Genomic DNA, 25,506 nt, shown 5'->3' on the forward strand with positions numbered 1-25,506 from the left:
AAATTCTTTAAAATTTGCATGATAATGTTTTGTGTTAGCAGAATTATAATAACTCCCCATACTTAGCTAATGGGAAGGTACAATTGATGTAGATTATCAGAACACTTTGGGAAATGCAGCAAAGCCTTAACTGTAACTTCGGACACAGCAATGCCACCTCCAGCATTTACCCAGAGGAAATAATTAAATATATGGGCAAAGATGTAGTCACCAGGATATTTCTCACAGTGACACTATAATTTAAGCATTGAATATAAATATTAAAAATCTTATACAACCCAGATATTCATCGACAGGGGCTTAACTGAATTACGGTGCATCCACAGAGTAAAATATTATGCAGACATCTTAAAAGGTGTGTAAAAGAATATTTACTGGCCTCCAAAAATGCCCCTGATTTATTATTGAGTGAAAATGTAAATATGCAAACCTTTGCAAAACGATATCTGGATGAGATTATCTCTAGAGGGGAAGACAAGGGGGCAGGGGGCTTCTGATGGAGGGTGAGACCAGAAAGGTTCATTCCGTGACCTGGGAGGTTGACATGGGTGCTCCCTTTCTAATTTATCCATTAAACAGAGTTTCTCAGCCTTGGCACTATTAACATCTGGGGCTGGACAGGACTTTGTTGTGGGTGTCATGGGACTGTCCTGTGCACTGTAGGATGTTTAGTAAGCATCTCTGGCCTCTACCCACCTCATCCCCCCATCCAGTGGTGATGACCCAAAGTGTCTCCAGATATTGCCAAACGCCCTGAGGAGCAAAATCTCAGTCCCCAATTGAGAAGCACCACCTTGAGGCAGACATTTCTATTTTATGTACTCGCTTGGGTGTTAAATTTCACAACTAAAATTGGCTGTTTTTTTGTTTTTTATTTTTTGGTCTTTTTAGGGCTGCACCCTTGACCTATGGCAGTTCCTGGGCTAGGGGGTAGAATCAGAGCTACAGCTGCCAACCCTGAAATTGCTTTTTAAAAAAAAGGAGAAAAAAGGAATCTTGGAGGAACTATGTCAAATTGTTAACAAGTTAATTAGAAGTAACAGGACTTTTTGCTTTTGCCGCATGCCTTTGTATAATACATCCTTTTTTACATTGAGTACATATTATATTCGAAAAAGAAAACAGGGTATTTTCAATGCTTTAATGTCACTTGTTAAAAAATTATTATTTATTTTTAGTAACCATGTATAACTTTTTTTTTTTTTGGTCTTTTTGCCATTTCTTGGGCCGCTCCTGCGGCATATGGAGGTTCCCAGGCTAGGGGTTGAATCGGAGCTGTAGCTGCCAGCCTACGCCAGAGCCACAGCAACGAGGGATCCGAGCCGCGTCTGCGACCTACACCACAGCTCACGGCAACGCCAGAACCTTGACCCACTGAGCAAGGGCAGGGATCAAACCCGCAACCTCATGGTTCCTAGTCGGATTCGTTAACCACTGCGCCACGACGGGAACTCCTAAAAAATTATTTGAATGTAACTTTATTTATACTTCTATATGAGTCTCTCTTACTATCTTGTAAATTATTTCGTATCTTTCTCCTACCATATGAGTGTGGGAATCAGATTTTATCTTTGCACATTTCCGTATAGTACGAAGCACTTAATACATGTTCAGCAATTGTTTGGGGGGGGGGGGGGTATCTGTTTGTTTTTGTCTTTTCAGGGCTGCACCCTCGGCATATAGAAATTCCCAGGCTAGGGGTCAAATCAGAGCTGGCCTACACCACAGCCACAGCAATGCCAGATTAGAGCCGCATAGGCGACCTACACCACACCTCACGGCAATGCCAGATCCTTAACCCACTGAGCGAGGCCAGGGATAGAACCCGGGTCCTCATGGATATTAGTCAGGTTCGTTATGGCTGAGCCATGACAGGAACTCCTATGTTCAGTAATTGTTAAATGCTTGAATGAATCATGAAAATTCACATTTCTTGTATAGAAAATTATGTTATTTCCCAACATTTAGATTCCATGCTAATTTTTTAACATTCTTTTATTATTATTATTATTTTCCATCATGGTCTATCCCAGGAGATTACCTACCCATTCTAAATGTAATAGTTTGCATCTATTAACCCCAAACTCCCAGTCCATCCCACTCCCTCCTCGACTCTCTCTATTGTCAATTTTAATGTTCAAAAATCTAGATTCAGAGAGCTCAGTGCCCCTGAAGACCCCCTTCACTCTACAGGTGAGTCACCTGGGCCCCTTAGGAGGATTTCCGTCTTCCAACGGTTCTGTGAGATTCTCCAGGCTCCTGCCCAATGCCCAGAAACTCCCAGAAGATAGGAAAGAGGGGAGGGGGGAAGGGAGAGGAAGCAACTGGAGAGACACGGGAGGAAGAGAGAATCTGATGGGAGGAGGGAAAGGGAAGGGGCAGCAATGACTCGGGTTCTGGCTGCTGAGCCTGGGAGAAGCAGGGTAGAATGTCACCAAGTGGGGGCACAGGAGATCTGACCTTCAAGGAAATAAGATGTTTGAGCTCCAAGAGAATAGGGATCTGGTTTTGTTCCTAGATGCATCCCCAGCACCTCAAACTGCACCCCGCACATAGTAGGTGGTCAATAAATATTTGTTTGATGAACTAAGTGCATGAATGAAGGAGTGGAAATCACCACGTTAGAGGGTGAAGAATGGGCAAGGCGGAAGAGAGGTACAGATCATTAAATGCCATAGGTAATGAAGCTGCTCATTCACAAATGGTGAGTCAAAAATATCTACCTGGGCCAGGTAGTCACAGTAGTTTTAATTAACTGACTAGTTAATTAATTAACACAAGAACAAAGAGGTGATAAGTATTCAATATTAGCCTCTATTCTGAAGCTCTCAGAGAGGGAACCTAAAAAAGTGCCCTTGGAATCCAGCCTCCCCGAGCTCATGGTCTATTTTGGGAGGCAGGTCCTGAAATTACATCCGAGCCTGGAATGCCAGGAACAACTGTGAGACAAGTGGGCATTCGGGTGGGAGCCCATCACACGGTGTGGCCGCTTCCCTGCCAGCAGGCCAGTCCCCCTGTGCCATGATGGGCTCCACAAGCCTTCTCACCCCTGACTGTGTTTCCTAAACATTTGGAGATTTTTTTTAGAAACACCTACGTCTGGGCCCCTTCCCCAGAAATTTAGCTTCAAGAGAGGACGGGGAGGTGGACAGGGGTCTTTTTAAAAACTCAGCACTTGGGAGTTCCTGTCATGGCTCAGCAGTAACAAACCGACTAGTATCCCTGAGGACATGAGTTTGAGCCCTGGCCTCACTCAGCAGGTTAAAGATCCAGCATTGCCTTGAGCTTCAGTGTAGGTCGCAGATGTGGCTCGCATCTGGAGTTGCTGTGGCTGTGGCGTAGGCCGGCAGCTGCAGTTCCCATTAGACCCCTAAGTCTGGAAACTTTCATGTGCCACAGGTGCAGCCCTAAAAAGACAAAAAAAAAAAAAGCTCAGCACTTGATTCTGATGGGCAACAGGGGTAAGTACCCCCAACCAAATGGTCTGTAAATTCTGGGTCTGATTCTAACAGCCTCCTTTCCTAAACATCAACTTGTCCCCAAATTCCAGCATGAATACCCCTGTGGGGCAGGGAAGTAGAGTGTCACATTAATTTCACCTTTCACCACATCTCACATCAGTGGTTCCAAAATACCATATATATACCTGTATCAGATACATAAGTGCAAATTCTTAAGGTACTTACACCGGCTGCTTCAGAACCTCTATGGATGGGACCCAGGAATCTGTTTTTCAAGCACACCCTCCAGAGGATTCTCAGGCTCAGTAAAGCATGAGGACCGCTGCTGAGACTCCCAGGCACATCTGGAAGATGGCCAGGGGCTGGGCCGAAAAGGGCAAACACCACAGAGCACCACCTGTTTGCTCTCAGCACTGGGCATCCTGATAAATGGTTCAGGTTGCCACCTTCAGGGAGTCGTGGGATCCTAACTATGGAGCAAAGTACTGAGCACAGACTGGCTGGGGCGAGTGCATCAGCAAACCAAACGAGGTGCTATTCATCCCTAGAGGAGAGACCAAAGCTAGCCAGGGGAATCCTGGGGGACTTCCTGGAGAAAGTGGCATTGCAGCTTTGCTAGGGGCTTGTCAGTGCAAATAAATCATAAGGCATCATAAAGGGTGGGAAATGCAGAGATGGGGAGAGGACAGCAGCTGCACGTGCTCAGCACCTGAGCGGGGGCAACAGCTAAGAGATTCAGTAGATTCAGACTCAAGGGTAGTGCCCACTCCAAGCGCTCCATACCAGGGCTGGGACACTTTACAGAACTTTCCCAGGTTTCCATTTCCTTATCTGTAGGATAGGGAGATGAGTAGCTATGATGAAATAGTTAGAGGACCAGGGCAAGAGAGCAGTGAACAGACTCAAAAGAGGTTCAAAGCATCTGAAAGACCATGTCAGATTCTAGGCTCAGGGTGCTTAAGGAACTTCTTTTCCAGCCAGTGTTGGCCGCGTCGTTCCTACACATGAATGGCTTAGGCAGATTCTGATGGACAGGGGAAGCTGCACTTCATAGTAGGCACCCAGAAATACCACCAATAAATGAAAACTGCCAAGATTTCTAAAACGTTTCGACTCCCGCTTTTCAAAAAAAGAATAAAATGTAAGTGGTCCCATAGCCAAGAATAAAAGCTACTCTCACTTCTCACTTTGCCACACTGTGTCTTTCATCTATGGTTATCATTATTTTGAGGGGCTTGGGGAGCAGATGGAGATGGTGCGTCAGAGCTAAAGGGCCCCTTTTGGGTACCCCCACCATTTTCAAACCTCCTGAAAAAACCAGCCGCTTGTCCCTCTATGTTGGACCATCTTTTGGGCTGCACATGTTTTTAACACCACAAAACCACAGGATACGCCTACTGGTAAGAGGAAAACCCTCTCCTCTCTCCTTAATTATCTTTCTTTGCAGAACTGGAGTCCTGACTCACAGCCATTGTTTCTTCTCTTAATTTTGACAGATCCTTCCTCTTCCCTTTCCCCATTCCTGAGACACCTCCTCCCGTGGGAATGTCTGCCTTGAAATGGGGACTAAGGGTGCCTGGTGAGAAGGGCGTGAGGTGTGAGTCGTTTGTAGCCCCAGAGAGACCCTCTCTTGCCTAAGAACCACATGCAGGCACTTAAGGGTCTGTGCCTTAAAACAAACAAACAAAAACAGACAAACCAAGAAAACGCTTGAACTCTCAAAATTCCTTGCATCAAGGCAATTTCCGCCCTATTCTATCCCGTTTCCTCCCAACTGAAACACGGCCGATTCAATATGACCAGTCTTGAAGAAAGATGGGCAAAGAATGAATGAAGTCAAGACACAACTTTCACGGTCTCCGCTCCCAGTTTTTAAGCGATCCTGATTCTTTTCTCTTCTGCATCCATCCTCCAACCCATCCTCACCACTGCCCGCTAAAGACGTGCACATTATTCCCTCTCCATATCGTTCTTAGAAAAGTGGTAACAGTTTACTTAGAAAGGTACTTTCAGTTTCCCAAAATTGCAGACCACTGTGGCATTTATAGCGCTTGGTTGCATCCTCCTCGTCCGCTCTGCAGAAGACAAGAGTTGAGATTTCTCTGAGATTTCTGTCCCTCATGACATGTGGCCTGGACCAGAGTCAGTGCCAGAGCCAAGGCGACAGACCCGGCGGTGCGCGCGCAGTCTGAGGCGCGGGCGCCCGGGCGCCCGGGCGCCGCAGCTATGGGGATCTCACCTCGGAAAGTCAGGCTGGCGACCGGGTCGCTGCGCCGGTCCTTCTTCACACTGGGGAGGTTGCTGGCCCTCACCAGCTGGCAACTCAGCATGGTTCGGCCTGCCCCCACCGAGCAAGCGCCCGGCTCCGCGGCAGCCGCGCCAAAGGGGAGCTGTCGCCTCCGCTGCACCTCCGCAGAGAAGTCCCAACGCCTGGGAGAGGCCGCAGAGAGGACACCGGACACCCGCTGGGCGGACCCTCCCCTCCGGCCCCTGCCGGGATCCGCCCTGCCCGTGGCGGGCGGGGCAAGGCAGGGGTCAGGCGGGCGCCGGCGGGGGCGCTGGTCCCCCCTCCGCGGGTCTCCGCCCCCGCCGGGAATGGAAGTGCGGCTGACGCGGGGCGCGCCGTTCCGGGACACCGCGCCAGCCTGCCTGCTCACGGGAGCCCCCAGCGTCCCGGCTCGCGCCCGGGCCCCGAGCGCACCAGCGCGGACTTCGCAACCGCTGCTCTCCTGCCGGCTGTGCCCAGGCCAGTGTGCTGCGGACGCCTGGAGACTGTGTGCGAAGGCAGGAGGAGGGGGAGACCCGGCTGCCCAGACCAGAGTATGTCTGCGGAAAATTGCAAGCGTTTGAGCGCTGAAGGAGGAGCAGGCGGAGAGTGCGCTGCGCTCTGAGCCCCCAGCCCCTGCGCCGCTCACCTCGACCTGCCAGTCCCCTTCAGTGCCCAGGTGGCCATAGAGTCTCTGGCGTTTGAGCCCTCACGAAGCGCCTCAGAGCCTTTTCAAATTCACTTGCGTGCCCTGGAGCATCGGCGCCCTGCTACATCCCAACACCAATCTCTAGGTTCCCTCGCCCCCGCTAAGGGTGGGAGATTTCTTATAGCCGTTAGCACCTGTTCCGTGTTCCGTCTGATTCCTCTTTAGCTGATGAAGTCCGCTCGGGTCCAAGATGACTGTAGAGCTATACCCTGCATGTCCCCAGAGCCCACCAGGTCTCTGGCTCATACTGGGGCCTGGTACTCAGTGAGGTTTCCTCCCAAGAGGGCTTGTATTAGGAATGAAGATTACAGAGTTCCCAGTTGGGGCTCAGTGGTTAACGAATTCAGCTAGGAACTATGAGGTTTCGGGTTCGATCCCTGGTCTTGCTCAGTGGGTTAAGGATCCGGCATTGCCGTGAACTGTGGTGTAGGTCACAGTCGCGGCGCTGGAATCCGGCCCACGTTGCTGTGGCTCTGGCGTGGGCCAGAGGCTAGTAGCTCGGATTAGACCCCTAGCCTGGGAATGTCCATATGCTGCAGCAGCGGCCATAGCAAAGACATTAAAAATAAATTCTTTAAAAAAAAAAAAAGGAATGAAGATCACTTTAAGACTGTTTATTACTAAAGTCTTCTTGAGATAGGATCTCACTCACTTGCAACCTAAATCATCCTTACTGACACCCACAACTTTGGTACCATCTATGTGCCCACAGTACCGAGACATTTCCACCACCACCATCTCCTGCCTTGGCTGCCTGGTCCATTAGCCACACTGGAGCCAGGTGATCTTAAAACAAATATAATCAGGCCCTCCTTCCCCTTAAAATCCCTCCAAGGCCTCCATGCCCTCTGGATAAAGCCTTTCCTCCCTTTCCTCTGCATAGGAGAAGATAAAGCCACTCAGCCCCCTGACTCGCTGAGCTCCAGCTTCAGTGGCTTCTCAGTTTCTGGAACATGCTGAATTCCCTACAAACTCAGAGCACTCTGTCACCTCCCTGCACCTACCTTTCCCTCTCTTTTAAAGGGCCTCCCCCACATCCTTCAGTCCCTCACTTCCCTCCTAGTCTAGGATGGGTCGCCTGGCGAAGAACTGCACATCAGCACTTTTCCTTCTTTGTAGGTATCCCAATTGCAAGCAATATCTACTTGTGTAATTATTACTGCCTTGATTTCTGGCTAGATGGTGGAGTCGGTGGATAAGGGGAGAGGCCAAGTCTGTCTCAGGCAGCCAGGGATTCCCAGTGCAGGGTATGGGCTAGCCTGGGACTGCTCTGGGGGACCTTGTGCTTGACCCCCTAGCCTCCCTTCCAGCCGGTGATGAGGCTAAGCCAGTGGTTCTCAAAGAGGATAGTGCTGCCCCCTAGGGGTTATTTTGAGTATGATTATTTGGGATATATATTGTTTTACCATCACAGGGATTCCTGGCTTTGCACCTTTCCCCTGGCACACAACATCCTGGCCCCTTGTCCTGTTCTAATCAGTCAGAGGTGGCACAAGAAGTCTTTAGGGGCATATCTAACATTTCCAGAGGAATGTTCAAGGGACTTTTACAAGTACTTGGCTTGTGTCCAAGGAACAGGGTCTCCACACACCAGCTCTGTAAACCAGAACAACAGCAGCTGGTGGCCTGAGCACTTCCTGAGGCTTCCTTCTCATCCTGGCTTCCTGCTTCCCATCCTGGCTGCCCTTCATGTCTCCCTGATCAAACGGCTGACTGGTCCCTTGGAGATGTCATACTGGAGCCTGTTGTTCAAAGGGGCTTCCTCCCCAGTGGGACTTGTATCAGGGATGCAGCGCTTGTGGACAATGTGTTGAGATCCTAACATGTTTTCCCTCCCCCCGCAAAAGGTGTTCTCCCCTCCTTCCATAGAAATGTTCCAAAGAGTTTTATCTGGACGCATGGCCACCCACATAGGTAGGCTACATTTCCCAGAACTCCCTCGGTTTCTTGGCTAGTTGTGGCCAAGAAACCAAGTGATGACCAAAACTACATGATCAGAAGGGCTATATGTAACCGCCTGCAGTGAACTGCCCAAGCTGCCTTGAAAACATATCCCAAGTCATCATACCCCAAATTCCCCCTAGGGGGCAGCACTATCCTCTTTGAGAACCACTGGCTCAGCCTCATCATGGGCTGGAAGGGAGGCTGGAGAGTCAACTACATTGTCCACCACACCAACCATGTTGTCAAAAGGACCACGGGGGATAGCAAAGCAACAAGACAGAAAGATCCGGGGCTGGACAGCTCTGTGGGTCAGAAGTTTACCAGCCAAGGCTGCTTACTCATCCATCACTACATGGCTGAGAGACCATCGTGCTCACATCATGGTTAAATAGGGCTCCCAAACCAACAACCAGGTCTGCATCCCACCTAAGGCAGTAAAGGCAGCTTCTTGGCACCTGGGACCACTCCAGCCCCACTGCAAAGGTGACAGGGTGGCCAGTAGTGGGGGTGGGGGGGAAGCTTTGAAGCTGAGTTTGCATAGCAAGCCTAGTTCTTCCTTGCAATTTGATGTTAACTGCAATGATATTCCAGGGCTGAAAGAGGTAAGGGGGAAGGGGACCAAAGCTCTCTCTCTCCCCGTCGCCCCATCGGTATAGTCGCGGAAGGTATTGACTGAGAACCCCAAGTGAGAGGAGACCGGCTGCCTGTTCTCTGAGAGTCCAGGACCACAAACTCCAAGATTAAGCAAAACCCTGTGCACCAGATGCTGGCCCTGGTATCTCCCGGGACACATCCAACATGTAGACCTGTTGTTTTTGATCAACACAATGTTTTACAACAACATTGCACTTTAACTAAAGGGGATCTGGATTTATAGCATCCCTTAAAAGAAAAAAAATCAGAGAAGCTGGCCTAGTTTTCTGCTTAACACTGATTATCTGGCACCTGTGGCCGGGAGCATGCAGCTCGGCTCCCCCTCCACCACCACTCACCCAACATGCAAGCGCTTCTCCCTCTGGCCTTATGCCACCTGCCACGCTCCCATGGGCATGTGGGTTCGTGACCCGTCCTCTTATGTCACCTATGTGGAGTCCTATCTTCCTACCAGTCAAGGAGGAAGTGCTTCCAGGAGGACTCCTTCCTGCTCTTGGAGTTGGGCCCACCAGCCTCCTCTCACTCGGTTTTCCTAATGTCTTGCTTTTTTTTCCCAAGGCCTGACATGCGCTATCCAGGAAGCAAATAAACCCTGCCCCTCTGCTACCAGTGACACCAGCCTTGAGACGAACACCCTAAATGAGAGTTTACAGGATTCCTTCAGGTCACATTGGCCAAAGTCCCAAAACTTGCAGGAGTGTGGATGGTCAAATGGATCTTTCTCCGCTCTCCCCTCACATTCACTCAAGAATCTGTATCTGACGGATCTTCCAATCCGACCAGCGGGTTTAGAGGAGCACCCAAGCGTCCACCAGGGCTGTCGGGACACAGACAGAAGTGATTCTGGCCATGGTCATGACTACCTGACGATCGGGAAGAGCTGTTCGGTAGCAGGAACAATCAGACAGCCCTGGGCGACCATCCCAGTCCACCCTGTTCTAGCCCTGTGCCCTGAGGCATGTGCTTTGACCTTTCAGAATCTGTTTCCAATTCTGTGACATCTAGAGAATGATACTTCGCAGAGGTGTTGGGAAGATTAATCCACACACTAGCACTTCCAACCTGGCCCCTGGTGCACAGTAGGTATACCATAGATGTTAGTGCTCTTCCTGCTAAGACTTCAGCCTAAGGAACCAATCTGGAAAGAGATGAGCATGCAGGTAGTAGAGAAAGAAAGAGACTTGAGCCTGGGAAGAGGGACTAAGAAGGTCTCAAGAGAATAATTCCAAGATAGATCTAGCCTGATGGTGAGGGCCACAGCCCGCCATCAGCCAAGTGGACAGATATCTTGGGCTGAGAAGGGACTGCTCTGGGAAGGGCAGCCAGAGGAGACAGGACCAGGGTCCCTTGAGGCAGAGGAGATGGCCAGTCACCACACAGCTCATTGTGCCCAGTCCGGTAGGACAGTAGGTGAACAAACAGAACTGGTGATAGGCTTGACTAGGCAAAAATATAGCAAGGTGTACAGTGATTTCTTAGTCCATGTGAGTCATAATAATAATTATATTAAATATAATGTATAATCACATATAATAGTAGTAATGATAGTTAACATGGATGGATTGAGTGCCAGGCACTATTCAAAGTGCTTTATGTGAATAGCACGTAAACTCTTCAGAACCATCCCTCCAAAGATTCCAACAATTTACAGATGAGAAAACAGGCACAGAGTGGTCAAGCAACTTGCCCAAAGACACAGAGCTGGAAAATGGCTGAGCTGGGATTCCAAATCCAAGATCCCAAGCAGTCTGAGTCTGGAGCCAGTACTCTCAGCTACCATCCTTCTTTCCCTCTTGGTTGATGCTCTCATCCCACTGGAATGTCACCAAGGCTGCCAGCTATCTGCACTCCTGAGCCCCTCCACCCCACTGGACTGGCTAAGCTTAGGGCCTATGCTTACAGTGTCCTTTTTCTAGAGCCCCCGGTGCCTGCCACACACACTGCAGCCTGTCCATCTCAGTGCCCTATGATCTGTGGCCTTGGCCTCAGCTTATCCAACCCTGAGCAGCCACCACAGGCCTGCCAAAGGTCTTGAGATGGCCTGGCACAAGGGTACTGCCCAGAATTAGCATCCTGGGGCAATTGGTGCCTGATTGGTCCTATGAGATGCAGAGAGGCTGATGCAGAAGAGCAGAGACCCCTCTGGGATAAGAAAGCATCCTCCAGAACAGAGAGTGAGAGAAAGGGAGCAAATGGCAATGGGAAAAATGAGCAAGATAAGGTAGGATGTGGAGGACTGCATGCAGACTGAGACTGGTTCTGGGGTCCATTCCTTCCCTCCACCCTTTACTGATTGACTTTCGTAAATCAGAGTGAAGACCAGACGGAGAGGATAGAGCAGTTAAAGACAGGGTTCTGGAGCCAGACTGCCTGGGTTTGAATGCGGACTCCATCACTGATCACCGTATGACTTAACTTCTTTGTGGTGCAGTTTTCTGCAGAACAGGGGTGATAATAGTTGCTACCATATATGGCTGCTATGAGGGTTAAGTGCTACATATAAGTACCTGGTACAAATTACAACTTGAACGTGATAAAGCTCACAGTAAGTGAGCTCTATTTAGAACAGTACCTAGCACTGAGCATGATATAAGTTAAGTATATCTCATTGGATTGTTGTGGAGTTTTAAAGAAACAGCCTCTGAAAATGGTACATTGTTTGTGCTTAATGAATGACCATTCTCTCTCCTTGTGATGAATACACATTTTCAAAATTGGACTCCTCCATCTTTGGGTCATTTCTCATACACTGCACCGCCTGCAGACTGGCACTCCCCCCACTCTGACTCCACCCCGTGCCACGTACCCCATGTGCTGCCCCCCCACCCCGTGCTGGCTCAGGACCTGGGTGCCCCGGGTGTGGGCAGCACATGGTATGTTTTCCAAAGAACTTCTTATTCATGAGCGTGGACACTGAAAACAACAGAGGGCATGATGATGGGGGTGGGGTGGTGGTGCTCTGGCCATGGTGTGACCTTGGCCAGACCCCTGCAACTTCCCTGGGTCTACCTGCTCATCTGCAAAAGGGAGTAATATCCCTGCCCATGGGCCTCACAAAGCTGCTGTAAACATGAAGTGAATTTAGGCACACAGAGGGGTACCTGTTAAATTATGGGAGATTACAGTCAGGAGGGGCTTTACGGGCCCCAAACCTAACAGGTCTGGGAAGGCCAGATCCAGGCTGGCTGGTGTGGACAGGCTTTCCAGAAGAGTGTTCTGTTCCTAGTAGTGTGTCCCTGAGACCGGAGCCTTCTGTGTCATCATTCACCAACCTGGCCCCAGACAGGAGAAGGAGGCTGAGCAGGCCTGGATGCCGCAGGGAGGCCAAATTTGGACATGAGTTAAGAGCTTGGCCAACACGCAGGAGGTGGACCGTGGCCAGGGCTGGGGGAGGGACTGAGCTCCCCATGACTGCCTGGCAGTGATTGTGATGACGGGGAGTGGGGGTTCCAGCCAGCCCCCTCTGCGGGCTGGGGGCAACTCCCCATCAGCACAACATACTTCCTTTCTCCCCAAGAAGCGGGAGCCCACCCAGAGGAGCCAGGCTGCAGCAAAGGGCAGGACAGCAGATGACAGCAGATAGATGGGGGAGGGGCTCCCTCAGGGCATGGCTAGAGTTGGGGGTGGGTGATGCTCCACAGACACACCCTGGGGGCAGACATAGGGATGGGAAGAGCCGCACCAGTGGTACTTCCTGTGGGAAAGCACTTCTGGGGTTAGAAAGTGCTTCCCTATTCATTATACAGTCTTTCCTTTCTCTTCCCAGGATTCTGAGTCTGGCCCGGGTAGGGGCACCATGAAGTCTGAGGCAAGTGTGTGTACTTGGGGTGGGGGGTGTCGTGAGGAGGGGGCTGTGGTTAGAGAAGATGGAGGAAAGTCTGGTTCAGGCTGAGCAGACACCAGAGGAAACAAGACTCCTGAGAACAAAGGCAGGAGCTCCAAGCTGGCCCTTCTTGCATTCCATGTGTGCACCAGACAGCTCCAGAGGGTTCTGTTCATTAAGCCCCCTCAGCTCTCAGGGGGGACTGTGCTGGGGGAGGGGCGCTGGGGCAGGAGGCGGCTGCTTAAAGCCCAGGATGCCTTTTCTCCCTCTGGCAGCATGGTGTCCTCCCTCCTTTCAGCCAGGGAGATATTTACAGAGTGAATGGTCTGCAGCTCGAAGCCCAGGGCCCTCAGCCAGGCTGCTAGTCCCAGCTCTGCAGGTGACCCACAGATCTGACCTGCCCAGAGCGGGAGGATGCAGAGGAAGTGTGGGGGCCCCCATGTGTGCCCCTGTCCTTCCCCTGGAAACACCTTGATAAATCTCATTTCCAGAAGCAACTTCAGGAAATTGGTCAGAGCAGGTCAAAGCACCATGTTAGGAAAAAACACAGCTGGAGTGTCACCTCCCACTACTCCCCCTACCCCCCGCCAAGCTCCCTCAACCTCACTCTGATGCACACTGCTTTCCAGGCCACAGGCCCACTCAGCAACTCTTTGAGAAACTGGAAATTTCACACCTGGGAATATCTGTCTGTGTGTGTGTCTGTGTGTGTGTGTGTGTGTGTGTGTGCGTCTTGCATTCTCTGAGTGTCAACTCCTTGGAGGTGCAGGTGTCACATACGCTCCCAGTATGCATGTGTCTGGGAACAAGTAGGTCCAGGAGCTCGTGAAACTGAAAGGGAACATCTGCTGGATGGCCAGGGACAAGCTGATGTTATGATTTCTGGAGGCCTGGGATGTGGCCAGATCTTAGGGACCACGGGTGAGGCAGGTAATAGAGGCTGAGAGGTAATCTGCAGGGTGGGTGGGGAGGTGGGGTCTTGCACTCATACCCCCAGGTCCTTCTCCCCCAGTGTGAATTCAAACCCACAGACCCAGCTGTGGAGACCCCCAGCTCTGGCTGTCAGGAGGCTGGTCCTTCCGGAGAAGCAGAAAGGGCCCAGTCTTCACCTCCTAGAGAAGTGGGTGAGAAGACCTCCCCGGCAGGAACTCCCAATCTTACAGGGGAACCTCACTCTGCTGACTGAAGCACCATCCCCAACGTGCTCCACTTCCCACTGCCCAAAGCAAGGATCAGATCCTTGGACGGTGGGCGTCGCCTCAGTCCCCAGAGCCGCCTGCCTGCCAGTCCAGCCTGTGATAGAGAGCAAAGGCCGAGCAGAGCCGCCAGGCCTCGGCCGGGAAGAGCGCAGGATTATTAATTGGCTCGGGAGCAGCCTTCCGGAGAGAGGCGGGGAGCCCTGCAGTACAACGCTTTGCAGCCCACAGCGCAGAAAGGCCTCTTTTAGGACATACAGAGAGCTGGAGGGGAGATGCTAGCCCCGACTTCCAGGCCCCCCTTAGCCCCAGTCCCGGTTCAGCTTCCAGGCCAAGGAGAAGCAACGCTCAGCCACCTCTCCCTCGTTGCCTCAGTTTGTCTCTGAGTCGCCTCTCCCCGAGGGTGCGTGTCTTTGCAACAAAGCCACTCAGCCCTGAGGAGTCTAGTCTCTCACCTCCAGGTGCTCTCCCGGGTGGAGAGAGGCAGTGTCCGCTCCCCGACCCCCATGCTCCCGGTCCAGGGGCATTGTGGGCCCCTCCTACCTGCAAACACAGCAGAGCAGTAGGCATCGCTGATGTCGGAGTCCTGGGTGTGGACGTTCTCCGCGTAGAGGATGAAGACCCTCAGCATGACTGGCGCGAGTCAGGGCCTCGTGCGCCCAGGGCGCAGAGAGGTCTGGGGAAGGTCGCAGAGGGCGGAGGAGCAGCTCGCGGATCCCCTCACTGGAGAGGGCTGGCGGTGGGAGGCGGGTTCTGATCACTGGCTCCTGGCTCAGAGCAGCGACTCTTCAAGAGGAACAGGCGGTCTCGGACGGCTCCAGGGGCCTCCGCTCGGTCCCCGCCCCGGCTGCGCTTAGCCCGCTGGTCAGCGAGCGCTCTGAGAACAGGGGCTTCTGCTCATCTTCCGCCCCCGCCGCCCGACCCGGGCTCGGCTGAGCTGTAATTCAATGCTCCGGCCGCAGACTCTCCCAATGACACGGCATTTTGCACCTGGCGGTGGAACAGCGGACTGGGCGGCGGCCGCGATGGCTGGGGACTGGACCAGGGCTCCGGGCACCCAGCGCAGTCCAGATCTCGCTCCCGGACAGGAGAAAGGCTTGGTCCCTCCCCTGACCTTCCACCTCCGGCACTGCGCGACGCCAAGCCTGTCGCCTCCTCCCGCTGCGGGGATTCCAGCACTCTCCCTCGGAGCCAGCCGGACCGCCCCAGGGACACGCTGGGGAGCAGGCGCAGGGCCTGCGCTTTCCCGAGAGAAGACCGAGCTGAGGAATTTCATTGACCGGCAGCGCCTGCTGCCTTAGAAACTTTGTACGCCTCTTCTCTGGTTGTAAAAACAAAACATGCTACTTTTAACACAAAAGCATAAAAGAAAGAAATCGCTGAGTCTGAAAATTACAGTATTAACATGGCTTTCCCCTGTGAATGGCATGCATAGAATCATGTAAATGACAGTATTTATTGTATATTTGAGATCTGAGTGTGTGCAGTTCTGTGTCCTTTTTCAAGTAACATTTTCTTGCATCATTAAACATTCTTTATAATTTTTTTCAATAGCTACATAATTTTCTATGGTATGAATGTACTGCATTCACAAAGCTTTCTTCTATTGCTGCGCACTTAGGCTCTTCCCAGATTCTTAGCATCGTAAAGTGAGAAATCTATTTTGATAAAAAAAAAACTGAGATAAAAACCCATCTCCAGCCCCCTCTACTTGTTCTTCAGATGGGATTCCTAGCTTTGGAATTATAAGGGCACAGGACATGCCTTTTTTAGGCCCTAGTACCTGTTGCTAAACTGCTTTCCGGGAGCTGTGTGGACCCACTCCCAGCAGTTGGGTGACTCACCTCCTAAAGTGGGCCACTTGGATGGATATGAGTGTGCAGCTGTCAGCACAACTTCTTCCCCAGCAGCCCAGGGGTAGCACAAACTCCTAGGGCAGGAAGGTCAGCTGCTGACAGGGAGCTGGCTTTGCCTGATATGAAGGTACCAGGAGGGATCAACACACCCTCAAAGATCTGTGATTTCAAGCTCAGAATAACAGGAGTTCCCGTCGTGGCTCAGTGGTTAATGGACCTGACTAGTATCCATGAGAATGTGGGTTCGATCCCTGGTCTTGCTCAGTGGGTTAAGGATCTGGCATTGCCGTGAGCTGTGGTGTAGGTCAAAGACGCGACTCAGATCTGGCATTGCTGTGGCTGTGGTATAGGCTGGCAGCTTCGGCTCCAATTCAACCCTTAGCCTGGGAATCTCCAAATGCCATGGGTGTGGCCCCAAAAAGACAAAAAAAAAAAAAGATCAGAATAACAGATATTTCTTGGAGTCATTTACAGTCCACCTGCTGCAATCTGCACATCCTCTCTCACTTGCCTTTATTTAACATAATATGCGCTTAGGGGGAAAGTAAAATGAAAGGGCTTACATTTAATCATTCATTCAACAATTATGTATAGAATTCTACAACATGCCAAGCACTGTCCTTGGTGATGGGGACACAAGGGCGAACACAAGTGTCCCTGTTATGGGGCTGAATTGAGTTCTCCTAAAACCTGTACACTGAAGTACTAACCCCAGTTAAGAATGTGACTATAGGGAGTTCCTTGGTGGCCTAACAGTTAAGGATTTGGCATTGTCACTGCTGTGGTGCAGGTTCAATCCCTGGCTCAGGAACTTCTGCATGCTGCAGGCATGGACAAAAAAAATAAAGAATGTGACTGTATTTGTAGATAAGGCCTTTAAAAACTTTGTTAAGGAGTTCCCGTCATGGCACAGTGGTTAACGAATCTGACTAGGAACCATGAGGTTGCGGGTTCGGTCCCTGCCCTTGCTCAGTGGGTTAATGATCCGCTGTTGCCGTGAGCTATGGTGTAGGCTGCAGATGCGGCTCGGATCCCGCGTTGCTGTGACTCTGGCGTAGGTCGGTGGCTACAGCTCCGATTCAACCCCTAGCCTGGGAACCTCCATATGCCGCTGGAGCGGCCCAAAAAATAGCAAAAAGACAAAAAAAAAACTTTGTTAAGTTAAAATGAGGCTCTTAGAGGAGCTCTCATTGTGGCTTAGCGGGTTAAGAACCTGACATAGTGTCTGTGATGATAAGGGTTCCATTCCTGGCCTCGCTCAGTGGGGTAAGGATCCAGTGTTGCCTCAAGCTGCAGTGTAGGCCGGCAGCTGTGGCTCCAATTTGAGCCCTAGCCTGGGAACTTCCATATGCTGCGGATGCAGCCCTAAAAAGAAAAAAAAGAGAGAGAGAGAGAGAGAAAAAAAGTGAGGTTGTTAGAGTGGGTTCTAATCTAATACAACTTGGCAGTTTGTTAGAAGGAGAGGAAATTTGGGTGCATGAACAGGCCCCAGGGAGGCATGCCCACAGAGGAAAGACCACGTGAGGACCTCACAAAGAGGCAGCTATCCACAAACCCAGGAAAGGGGCCTTAGAAGAAACCAGACCTGCTCACCGACAGATTGATCTTGGACTGCTAGCCTCCAGAACTGTGAGAAAATAAATTTCTGTCATTTAAATCACCCCGTCTGTGATATTTTGTTATGGCAGCCTGCAAAATTTAATATAGTCCTTGACTTCAAGGGGTTTTGACTTCAGTGGAGGAAACTGATGCTTATCAAGTAATCAAGCCAATCTTCCACCATTAAAATAAGTGCAACAGAGGATGGAAAATGGTGGTGCGTGAGAGCAGATAGGAGGGAGTTTATCTAGTCCCAAGACAGTGAGAACTATTTGAGATGAGATCTGAAGGTCCAATAGGAGTTTTGGCAAGACTGAGATTGGGGCAGAGAACAAGGGTGTTCTCGAGAGAAGGAAGGCAATGATCTGGGTCAAGGTCCTGGGAAGAGGACAAGAACATCCCGACTGGAGTGCTGATTGCGCGGGAGGGAGGGTTGGAGGAGGTGAGGCTGAAAAGAACCATATAGGGCTTGTGGGAAGCTGCCTACAGCCCAACAAGTCCAGAGGAATGACAGGATCCGGTTTACTTTTCAGCATCTCTCTCTGGCTGCTTTTTGGAGAATGGGGTACCAAGGGCCAGAGTGGAGGTGTAGCCAGTTAGAAGCTACAGCAGAGGGTCAAAGTGAGCCGTGATGAAGAAAGTGGGGATGGGAGGAAGTAAAGTTGGAAGCAAGTGGGAGGGACATTCCATGCACAGGTGGAGTAGATCAAGTTGCTTGCTGCTGAACTTGGCCTTTATGTGTTGCCGGAGGAAAAAAAAACTTTGGCTTGGATGAAGCTGACTGATTCATTCATTTAACCAGCCTTTACAGGGTGCCTCCCTATGTGGCAGGAGTTTGTCAGATTCAAGTTTTAGAAAAGGGTACCAAGTAGAAAGTAAAACTTAATTTCATTGGGAAGAAGGGCAAGAAGCCCTGTTGACCTTGGGAAAGCCCAAATTATGGTCTATTTTTAAAGAAGTACAGTTTGGCTCCATTCAGATGCATAAAGTAACATGAACCTGCCGCCGTAAGGCGGAGCTAAAATTGGATCTAAAAAAGCACTTAGCTGCTTGCAAATATAACGTGACTAAAGTGATTTGAAAAGAACCAGTTTTCTTTATAGGTTAAATATCCTTCCTTTTTTAATAGTGAATCCCTCCACATTTTATTTAGGGTAACTTGAAGCACAATTCTGTTTCTAGCTATAAAAGAACCTTGGCTGTGACATTCAAGGTGTATGAAGCACAGCTAGTATCATATTTCTGCCTGCCTTCTCTCCTTTGGAACTATGGTTGGGATCAGACAGGAGAAGAAATATGTGGACATTAGAGCTTTGATGTAACCCAGAAAAATTCCTCAGAGGGTAAGGTGAGATCTAGGGTGTGTGTGTGTGTGTGTGTGTGTGTTATTGTCAGGGGGATTTTTGTGGGCTACAGTCCATCCCTTACTTGAGGCATCATGAGAGAATAACCATCATGGCTGCTGTGTGTGGTGTGGTTGCACAAGTAATGCACTGAACAATGATACACAGTGACCCTCAGAGACCATAACTGTATCAAAATCAGGATCTCTAGCTGGAGGTACTAAATAGGTAGTCAGTCATCTTCAGCGTAAGAAACCCCTAAATGTGAAATCCACCCTGCCGATAGCTCAGCTGACCTGCAAAAGTTAAACATCTTTAAGTGGTTAAGTTTATCTGTTCTTTCTGTTTTGGCTTCTACCTTTGTTGTCTTGATAAGTGATCCCTGCTTCATCCCAGGGATTTACGAGATTTAGCAACGTTTGCTTTGATTTACCTATATTTACCAGTTAAGTTTGTTCAATTCTTAAAACTCTCTGGAATTACAGTTTGGTTTCTCCTCTGGGAAAGAAGTAATCCTTCTCAACTTGGGCAATTTAAGGAAAAATTATTTGAATCTTCAAGATCAATCCATTTTTGCTTCTATGAGCTCAGGTCTTCTGGGGCCACATGCTCTAAGTTCTGGGCAGAAAAATCTGGTAGGACAGGGTATACCAGAGGCAGAAAGTGGGGTGCTGTTTTATTTATTTATTTGTTTGTTTTTTAATTTATTTTGCTTTTTAGAGCCAAACCCGCAGCATATGGCGGTTCCCAGGCTAGGGGGCAAATCAGAGCTACAGCTGCCGGCCAACACCACAGCCACAGCAACGTGGGATCCCAGCCTTGTCTGTGACCTACACCATAGCTCATGGCAACGTCATATCCTTAACCCACTGAGCAGAGCCAGGGATTGAACCCACATCCTCAGGGATACTAGTTGGATTTGTTTCTGCTACACCACAACGGGAGCTCCCAAGGGGTGTGTTTTAGTTCCCAGTGACCATATGACCACTGACAGGTTTAACATCTCTGAGCCTTAGTTCCCTCATCTGTAAAATGAATACAATTACAGTTTGTCATGAGGATAAAATGCCAATAAAATGTATGCAAAGCAGTATTTTAGGGTCTTCCCACATCAAGGCTGCCTTTTTTCTCTGGTCTAGATAGTATTTTTATTTTTTTGATGACAGCAGGTAAGAAATTAAAATACATTAGGATACAGAGGCTGTTCAAAATATGTTATTTATTATTTATTTCCTATGGAATACAGGATGTGACTCTGTTCCTGCCCTCTGCTGAAGGTAAGATTTTTCTTTCTTTCTTTCTTTTTTTTAAGGGCTGCACCTGTGTAATATGGAAGTCCCCAGGCTAGGAGTTGAATCAGAGCTACAGCTGCCAGCCTATACCACAGCTTGCAGCAACGCCAGATCCTTAACCCACTGAGTGAGGCCAGGGATCAAACATGCATCCTCATGGATATTAGTCTAGTTCCTAACCTGCTGAGCCACAATGAGAATTATAAAATTTTTTTGAGATTTTCTTAATTGTCTGGATTGTGCAGGACCAGGGGATGGCTTCGCCTTGCTCAATCTTTGGGGGCTGACAGTAGAGGATGCCTACTTTCAAAGCCAAGTGTGGTCATCAGAAAAATGCCTCCACAGAGACATATTCAATTCCGAATCCCCAGAACCTGAGAATATTGCTTTATATGGCAAAATGTGATTAAGCCAATGATCTTGAGAAGGGAAGTTTATCCTGGATTATCCCAGTGCATCCTGCATACCATCACATATATCCTTATTAGAAGGAGGCAGAGGGAAATTGGACAGGTGCACACACAGAAGGCCAGGTGAAGATGGAGGCAGAAATCAAAGTGATAGGGCCACAAGTCAAGGAATGTCACCAGGAGATAGAAGAAGCAAAAACAGATTCTCCCCCAAAGTCTCCAGGGAGAACGTGGCCCTGCTGACACCTTGAACTTGGACTTCTGGCCTCCAGAACTGTGAAAGAATACATTTGTTGTTTTAACCATCACAGTTGTGACAACTGGTTGGAGCAGCCTGGGAAACAAATGCACCAAGCCTCTGGCAATGCCACCAGGCCATTATTGAAAAGGGCTTCTTGCTTTAGGGCAGAAAAGGAGGGTCAGCTCTCCAACCTCACTGAGACACCAAAGGACAAGTTGGATACTATTTTCCAATAAAACATGGAAAGAATGAAGAAAAGCAGCAACAGAAGAGAGACTGCGTAAACACCACATGAATTCTATGTTCTCTGCCAAGCTTACTAAGAACCACCGACCCTGCGCACACTTTAGTCGTCTCATCTGCTTCCCCTGAGGAGAACTCTCAGTGGTGTCAGAAGGTTTCAATTTTACATGAAAGGGAACCTTTTTGAGAATCTGCCATAATAAACACTTAGTAAACACCCAATAAGCAGAAATATTTTTTGTTTTGTTTTGTTCTTTTAGGGCCGCACCCATGGCATATGGAAGTTCCTAGGCTAGTGGTCGAATCGGAGCTGTAGCTGCCAGCCTAGGCCACAGCCACAGCAACACAGGATCCTTAACCTGCTGAGCAAGGCCAGGGATTGAACCTGCATCCTCATGATTACTGGTCAGATTCATTTCCGCTGAGTCACAACAGAAACTCCAGAAAATGATTTATTTTTATCTGTTCAGGCATGGCTGATATCCAGAAAGGAGTGTGTTCAGAATGGAGGGTTGGGGTTTCTGGGGTCTGAAATTCTCCCTAAGAGCCCATCCTAAGCAGGCAGTGGGAGCAGCCCTTCTGCTGAAGTGCTGAGGTGGCTAGGTCTGTATGCATGGTCCTCACTTTGAGTCAATTCCAAAGGATAAGGAGTCTCCAGAGAGGATGAAGGAAAGCCTGTGCACACACACACACACACGCACATGTACACATGCATGTGCATGCAGATCTGGCAGATGCTGGGAGAGAGGAGGGAGAGTGAGAGTGTCCCTCCAAGGAGATCCAAACTAAGGTGATGGAGGGTAAGAGCAGGAATTAACCTTTTTTCACAATGAAGCTCTCATCTTCTGGAAGCAGCTACAACATCCCAGGATGCAGCAACCTTAGCAAATGTGAGATTTCCTGTGGGAAATCAGTCTTAGAGAGAGAAGAAGCAGGTCCTGGTGGTGGATGGCTCTCTGCTGAGGCACAGAATGAGGTCTTCTGCAGAGGTGATGCCCATGAAGAGGAGCAGGTATGAGGGGCACCTGCTCTGTGTCCTGGGGCCCAGCTGAGCCAGAGAGTTTACTGCTCTCTGCCGCTTCCACACCAAAGGACTCCCTTTGCTACCTGGGGAGATACCCAGCAGAAAAGGCCTAAAGAATATTTCTAGGAGTTAAGAAGGCAACAAAGGTGGAATTTTCAGTATTTCTTCATTGGCTGAAGGCTGAGACGTTGGCAAAGAAAGGACACCAAGAGAAGTGACTATTTGACTTAGGCGTGTTCCTTAAAGTGTGCTTGATCTGAAAGTCCTCTGCCTTGGAATCTTCTTGTAAAATGGAGAAACCATGGGTTTCTCAGTACTTCTAGAGCTACTGAATCCAAATCTCTGCAAATGGCCCAGGAATCAGGCTTTGTAAAGCTCCCCAGTTATTCTCACACAGACTGAAAACCAGGAAACGCTGACCTAGGTAGCATCAAAGAACAGACTTTGGCTCTTTGGCTCATAACCTAAAGTGCCAGGTGAATACATTCTTGAATCCAGAGGGTATATGTTTCACAAGGACTAAGAAGACTGTGTTTGTCTGGAGATTGGCTTTAATTGGGAAAAGAGAGCATTTGGAAGAGGGGAGGAGGTAAGGGAGATAATATTCAGCTCAAAACTGTAAAACCAGTAAGACAAGAAAAGGACAATGGCAGCAGTGTAAAAGGATGACTCTGGAGTCAGACTCCCCAGATTCAAACCTTGGTTCTCTTTACCCTCTAGCTGTATAGCCGTGGGCACCTTACCTTACTTTCCTGGGCCCTGGTTTCCTTGTCTGTAAAATGGATACTCTAGGAAACCTCTGCTTCAGGGGATAAGTGCTTGCGATGATGAACTGTATGTGTCAACTTGACTGCACTAAGAGATGCCCAGGGAGCTGGTAAACCATTATTTCTGGGTGTCTGTGAGGTTGTTTCTGGAAGAGATTAACATCTGAATTAGACTAAGTAAAGACTACCTTCACCAATGCAAGCGGGTGTCATCCAATCCACTGTAGGACCAACGAGAAGGATCAGAACAAAAAGGCAGAGGAAGGGCAGATATGTTCTCTCCTTGAGCTGGGGCATCCGGCTCCTCCTGCCCTTAGATACTGGCGTTCCTGGTTCTTGGGCCAGATCAGGTCTTACACCATCAGCAACCTCCAGTCCCACCTGACCCCACTCTTTCTTGGTTCTTGGGCCTTTGGGTTGGGACTGGAACTATATTGCTTGCTGTTTTGGGGCCACTGCTGGCTTGCAGATGGCAGATCCTGGGACTCCTCAGCCTCCATAAGTGCAAGTGCCAATCTTCCATTTATATATATATATATATATATATATATATACACACGTGTATATATCTCCAAATTGGTTCTATGTCTCCGGAGAACTCTGACAGTGCTTTATAAACATTTTATCTGCCTGGTGCATAGCGCGCATTCAATAAACACGAGCTAGTTATTACTATTGTTGTTTTGTTATTATTACAATTTGAATGTGTAGCTACTGTTTAATTTCATAGGATTACAACGTTAGAAATGAAGCCACAAGTAATATTTATGATCTCCAACATCTGTAAAAATGTTTGTAAGTTGTCCTAGTGCATTCAGGCTGCTAAAACAAAATAACAAGGACTGGGAGGTTCATAAACAGAAATTTTTTTCCCACAGTCTGGAGGCTGGAAGTCACATCAGGGTGCCAGTATGGAAGAATAAAGTCTCTTTTTCTGGGTGGCAGACTTTCCGTTGTGTCCTCATTTGGTGGAAAGAGGCAAGGAATATCTCTGGAGTCTCATTAAAAAGCATGAATCCCATTCATGAGGTGGAACTTTCATGACTTAAAAACCTCACCTCAATATCATCACCTTTAGGGGTTAGGATTTCAGCATATGAATTTTGGGGGCTACATGCAGAACACAGCAGAAGCGCTTAATGTTTTAACAGTAGAAGTGTTTACATGAACACAACAAAGTGGTGAGAGAGAGTCCTTATTCAAAGAGGCATAACAACCAGAAAGCAAGAGAGAGTCCTGCAGATGAAGACACTGTATCCCTGCATGGAAATCCTCACCAAGACTTACAAAAGAAAGACTCTGGGTGAGGATTATAGGAGAGGGGAAAATGAAGAATGATTAGTGGAGGTGATTATTCTGGTGATGAGAGACCCCCCCTCTGGACTTCTGGGGGGTTACACTAGTTAAAGGACACACGTCTAGTAGTATCTCGACTTACCTTAGGGAGCATTCCATTTCTCAGAAGATGAACTGAAAAAGACCACCTGCTACATGGAACATAATCTTGACCAACAAGAAAAAATGTGTTGCAGAAGCAGACACAGAAGAGCCTGGGGAGAATCAGCTTTGAGATGAAGGCTGCCCAGAGTGATGACCGGTTTTCAAGGCTCAAACCCTGTGATTTCTGTAGAACTCTGTCTTTCCACAACATTCTCTATTAACCAGGCTCCTCCAAACCCAGGGACCCACTTAACTCCCTCATCCTGGCAAATCCCTACCCTTCCTAAGGGCTTTTTTAAAATAAAGTCAGCTTAGGAAGCTCTTGAGAAAAGCAGAACTGAGCCAAATGTCCTATCAAAACAACAGAACCAAGTACACTACGGTGCTTCCTACCCAGTCACCATACTTCACAGATGCTCTTGTCTCTTGCGCAATCATTGCCTGATATCTGATCCAGAAATCAGATTCTATTGGCATCCCTAATATGTGAGAACACTTTCTCCTGCAAGGCAATCCCCTTCCAGCCTAGGCTCCGAGATCAATCTTTGCTAATAAAAGTCCCTTAGTGGTTCTAGAAGTGGATACTTGTCAGAGCATCCTTAATTTGTTAATACCCAGTGTATAAAATAATGGAGGAAAAAGAAGCCTTTTTTAAAAAAAGACTCATATAACATGAATGCTAGAGTCTCCACCTCTGTATCTGGTAACAAGGCCTATGTTAATAATCACAGTTTATTTTTCCACTACTTACTCCATCCTCTGCTGATTCTCTGCAACAGGAAGGCTGCAGAGTCCTTGCTGGTCTTGTGTTTATCATTTTGCCAGTTTCCCACTCACCAAGGCTACTAGGCAAGAGAGTCATAGGAATCACTCCCATGAATCGCCTGTGTTCCAAATATATAGCCCTTCTCTTGCCCCCACTGCATAGCAGCAACTAAGTCTTTCCTTGGTACGCAAGACCAGTCATCCCTTTCCCTGCCTGTTGGTCCAGAGCATGAGGAACCCCAAAAGGTGAGAGGGCACTTTCAGCTTCTAATTCATTAGAATCATGTCCTTTTCCCCTGACATATGTGTTCTTCCCTTGGGCACTTGGACTTCCAAAAAGAGTGAGGTCAAGGTCACAGAGAAGGGGAATAAAAATCCTTCAAGTGGGTTACTGGGTATAATGGTAAGAGGGAATACCCCCATCTCTGCACCTTAGCTTCCAAGTCTATACATTCTAGCCATTGGGAGATAGT

The 25,506-nt window shown here is 48.9% G+C and overlaps 1 protein-coding gene across 16 annotated transcripts in view; it reads right to left on the minus strand.

Annotated features, from left to right (window-relative positions):
* Positions 1-15,247, minus strand: part of DYSF (dysferlin) — a 228,349-nt gene extending 213,102 nt beyond the window's left edge. For 4 of the 16 annotated variants that reach the window (XM_047781803.1, XM_047781796.1, XM_047781799.1 and 1 more), the window contains exon 1: positions 14,597-15,247. In XM_047781803.1, coding sequence (XP_047637759.1) covers positions 14,597-14,684 — 88 coding nt within the window. In that variant the 5' untranslated portion in view covers positions 14,685-15,247. Of the gene's footprint in view, positions 1-5,700; positions 5,959-14,596 lie in introns of those variants that run through there. The other 12 variants (XM_047781810.1, XM_047781805.1, XM_047781807.1 and 9 more) reach the window with 3 other exon arrangements.
* Between the last annotated feature and the right edge of the window lie 10,259 nt (positions 15,248-25,506).

The sequence above is a fragment of the Phacochoerus africanus genome, chromosome 5 (genome assembly GCF_016906955.1).
Source record: "Phacochoerus africanus isolate WHEZ1 chromosome 5, ROS_Pafr_v1, whole genome shotgun sequence".
NCBI classification, from domain to species: domain Eukaryota; kingdom Metazoa; phylum Chordata; class Mammalia; order Artiodactyla; family Suidae; genus Phacochoerus; species Phacochoerus africanus.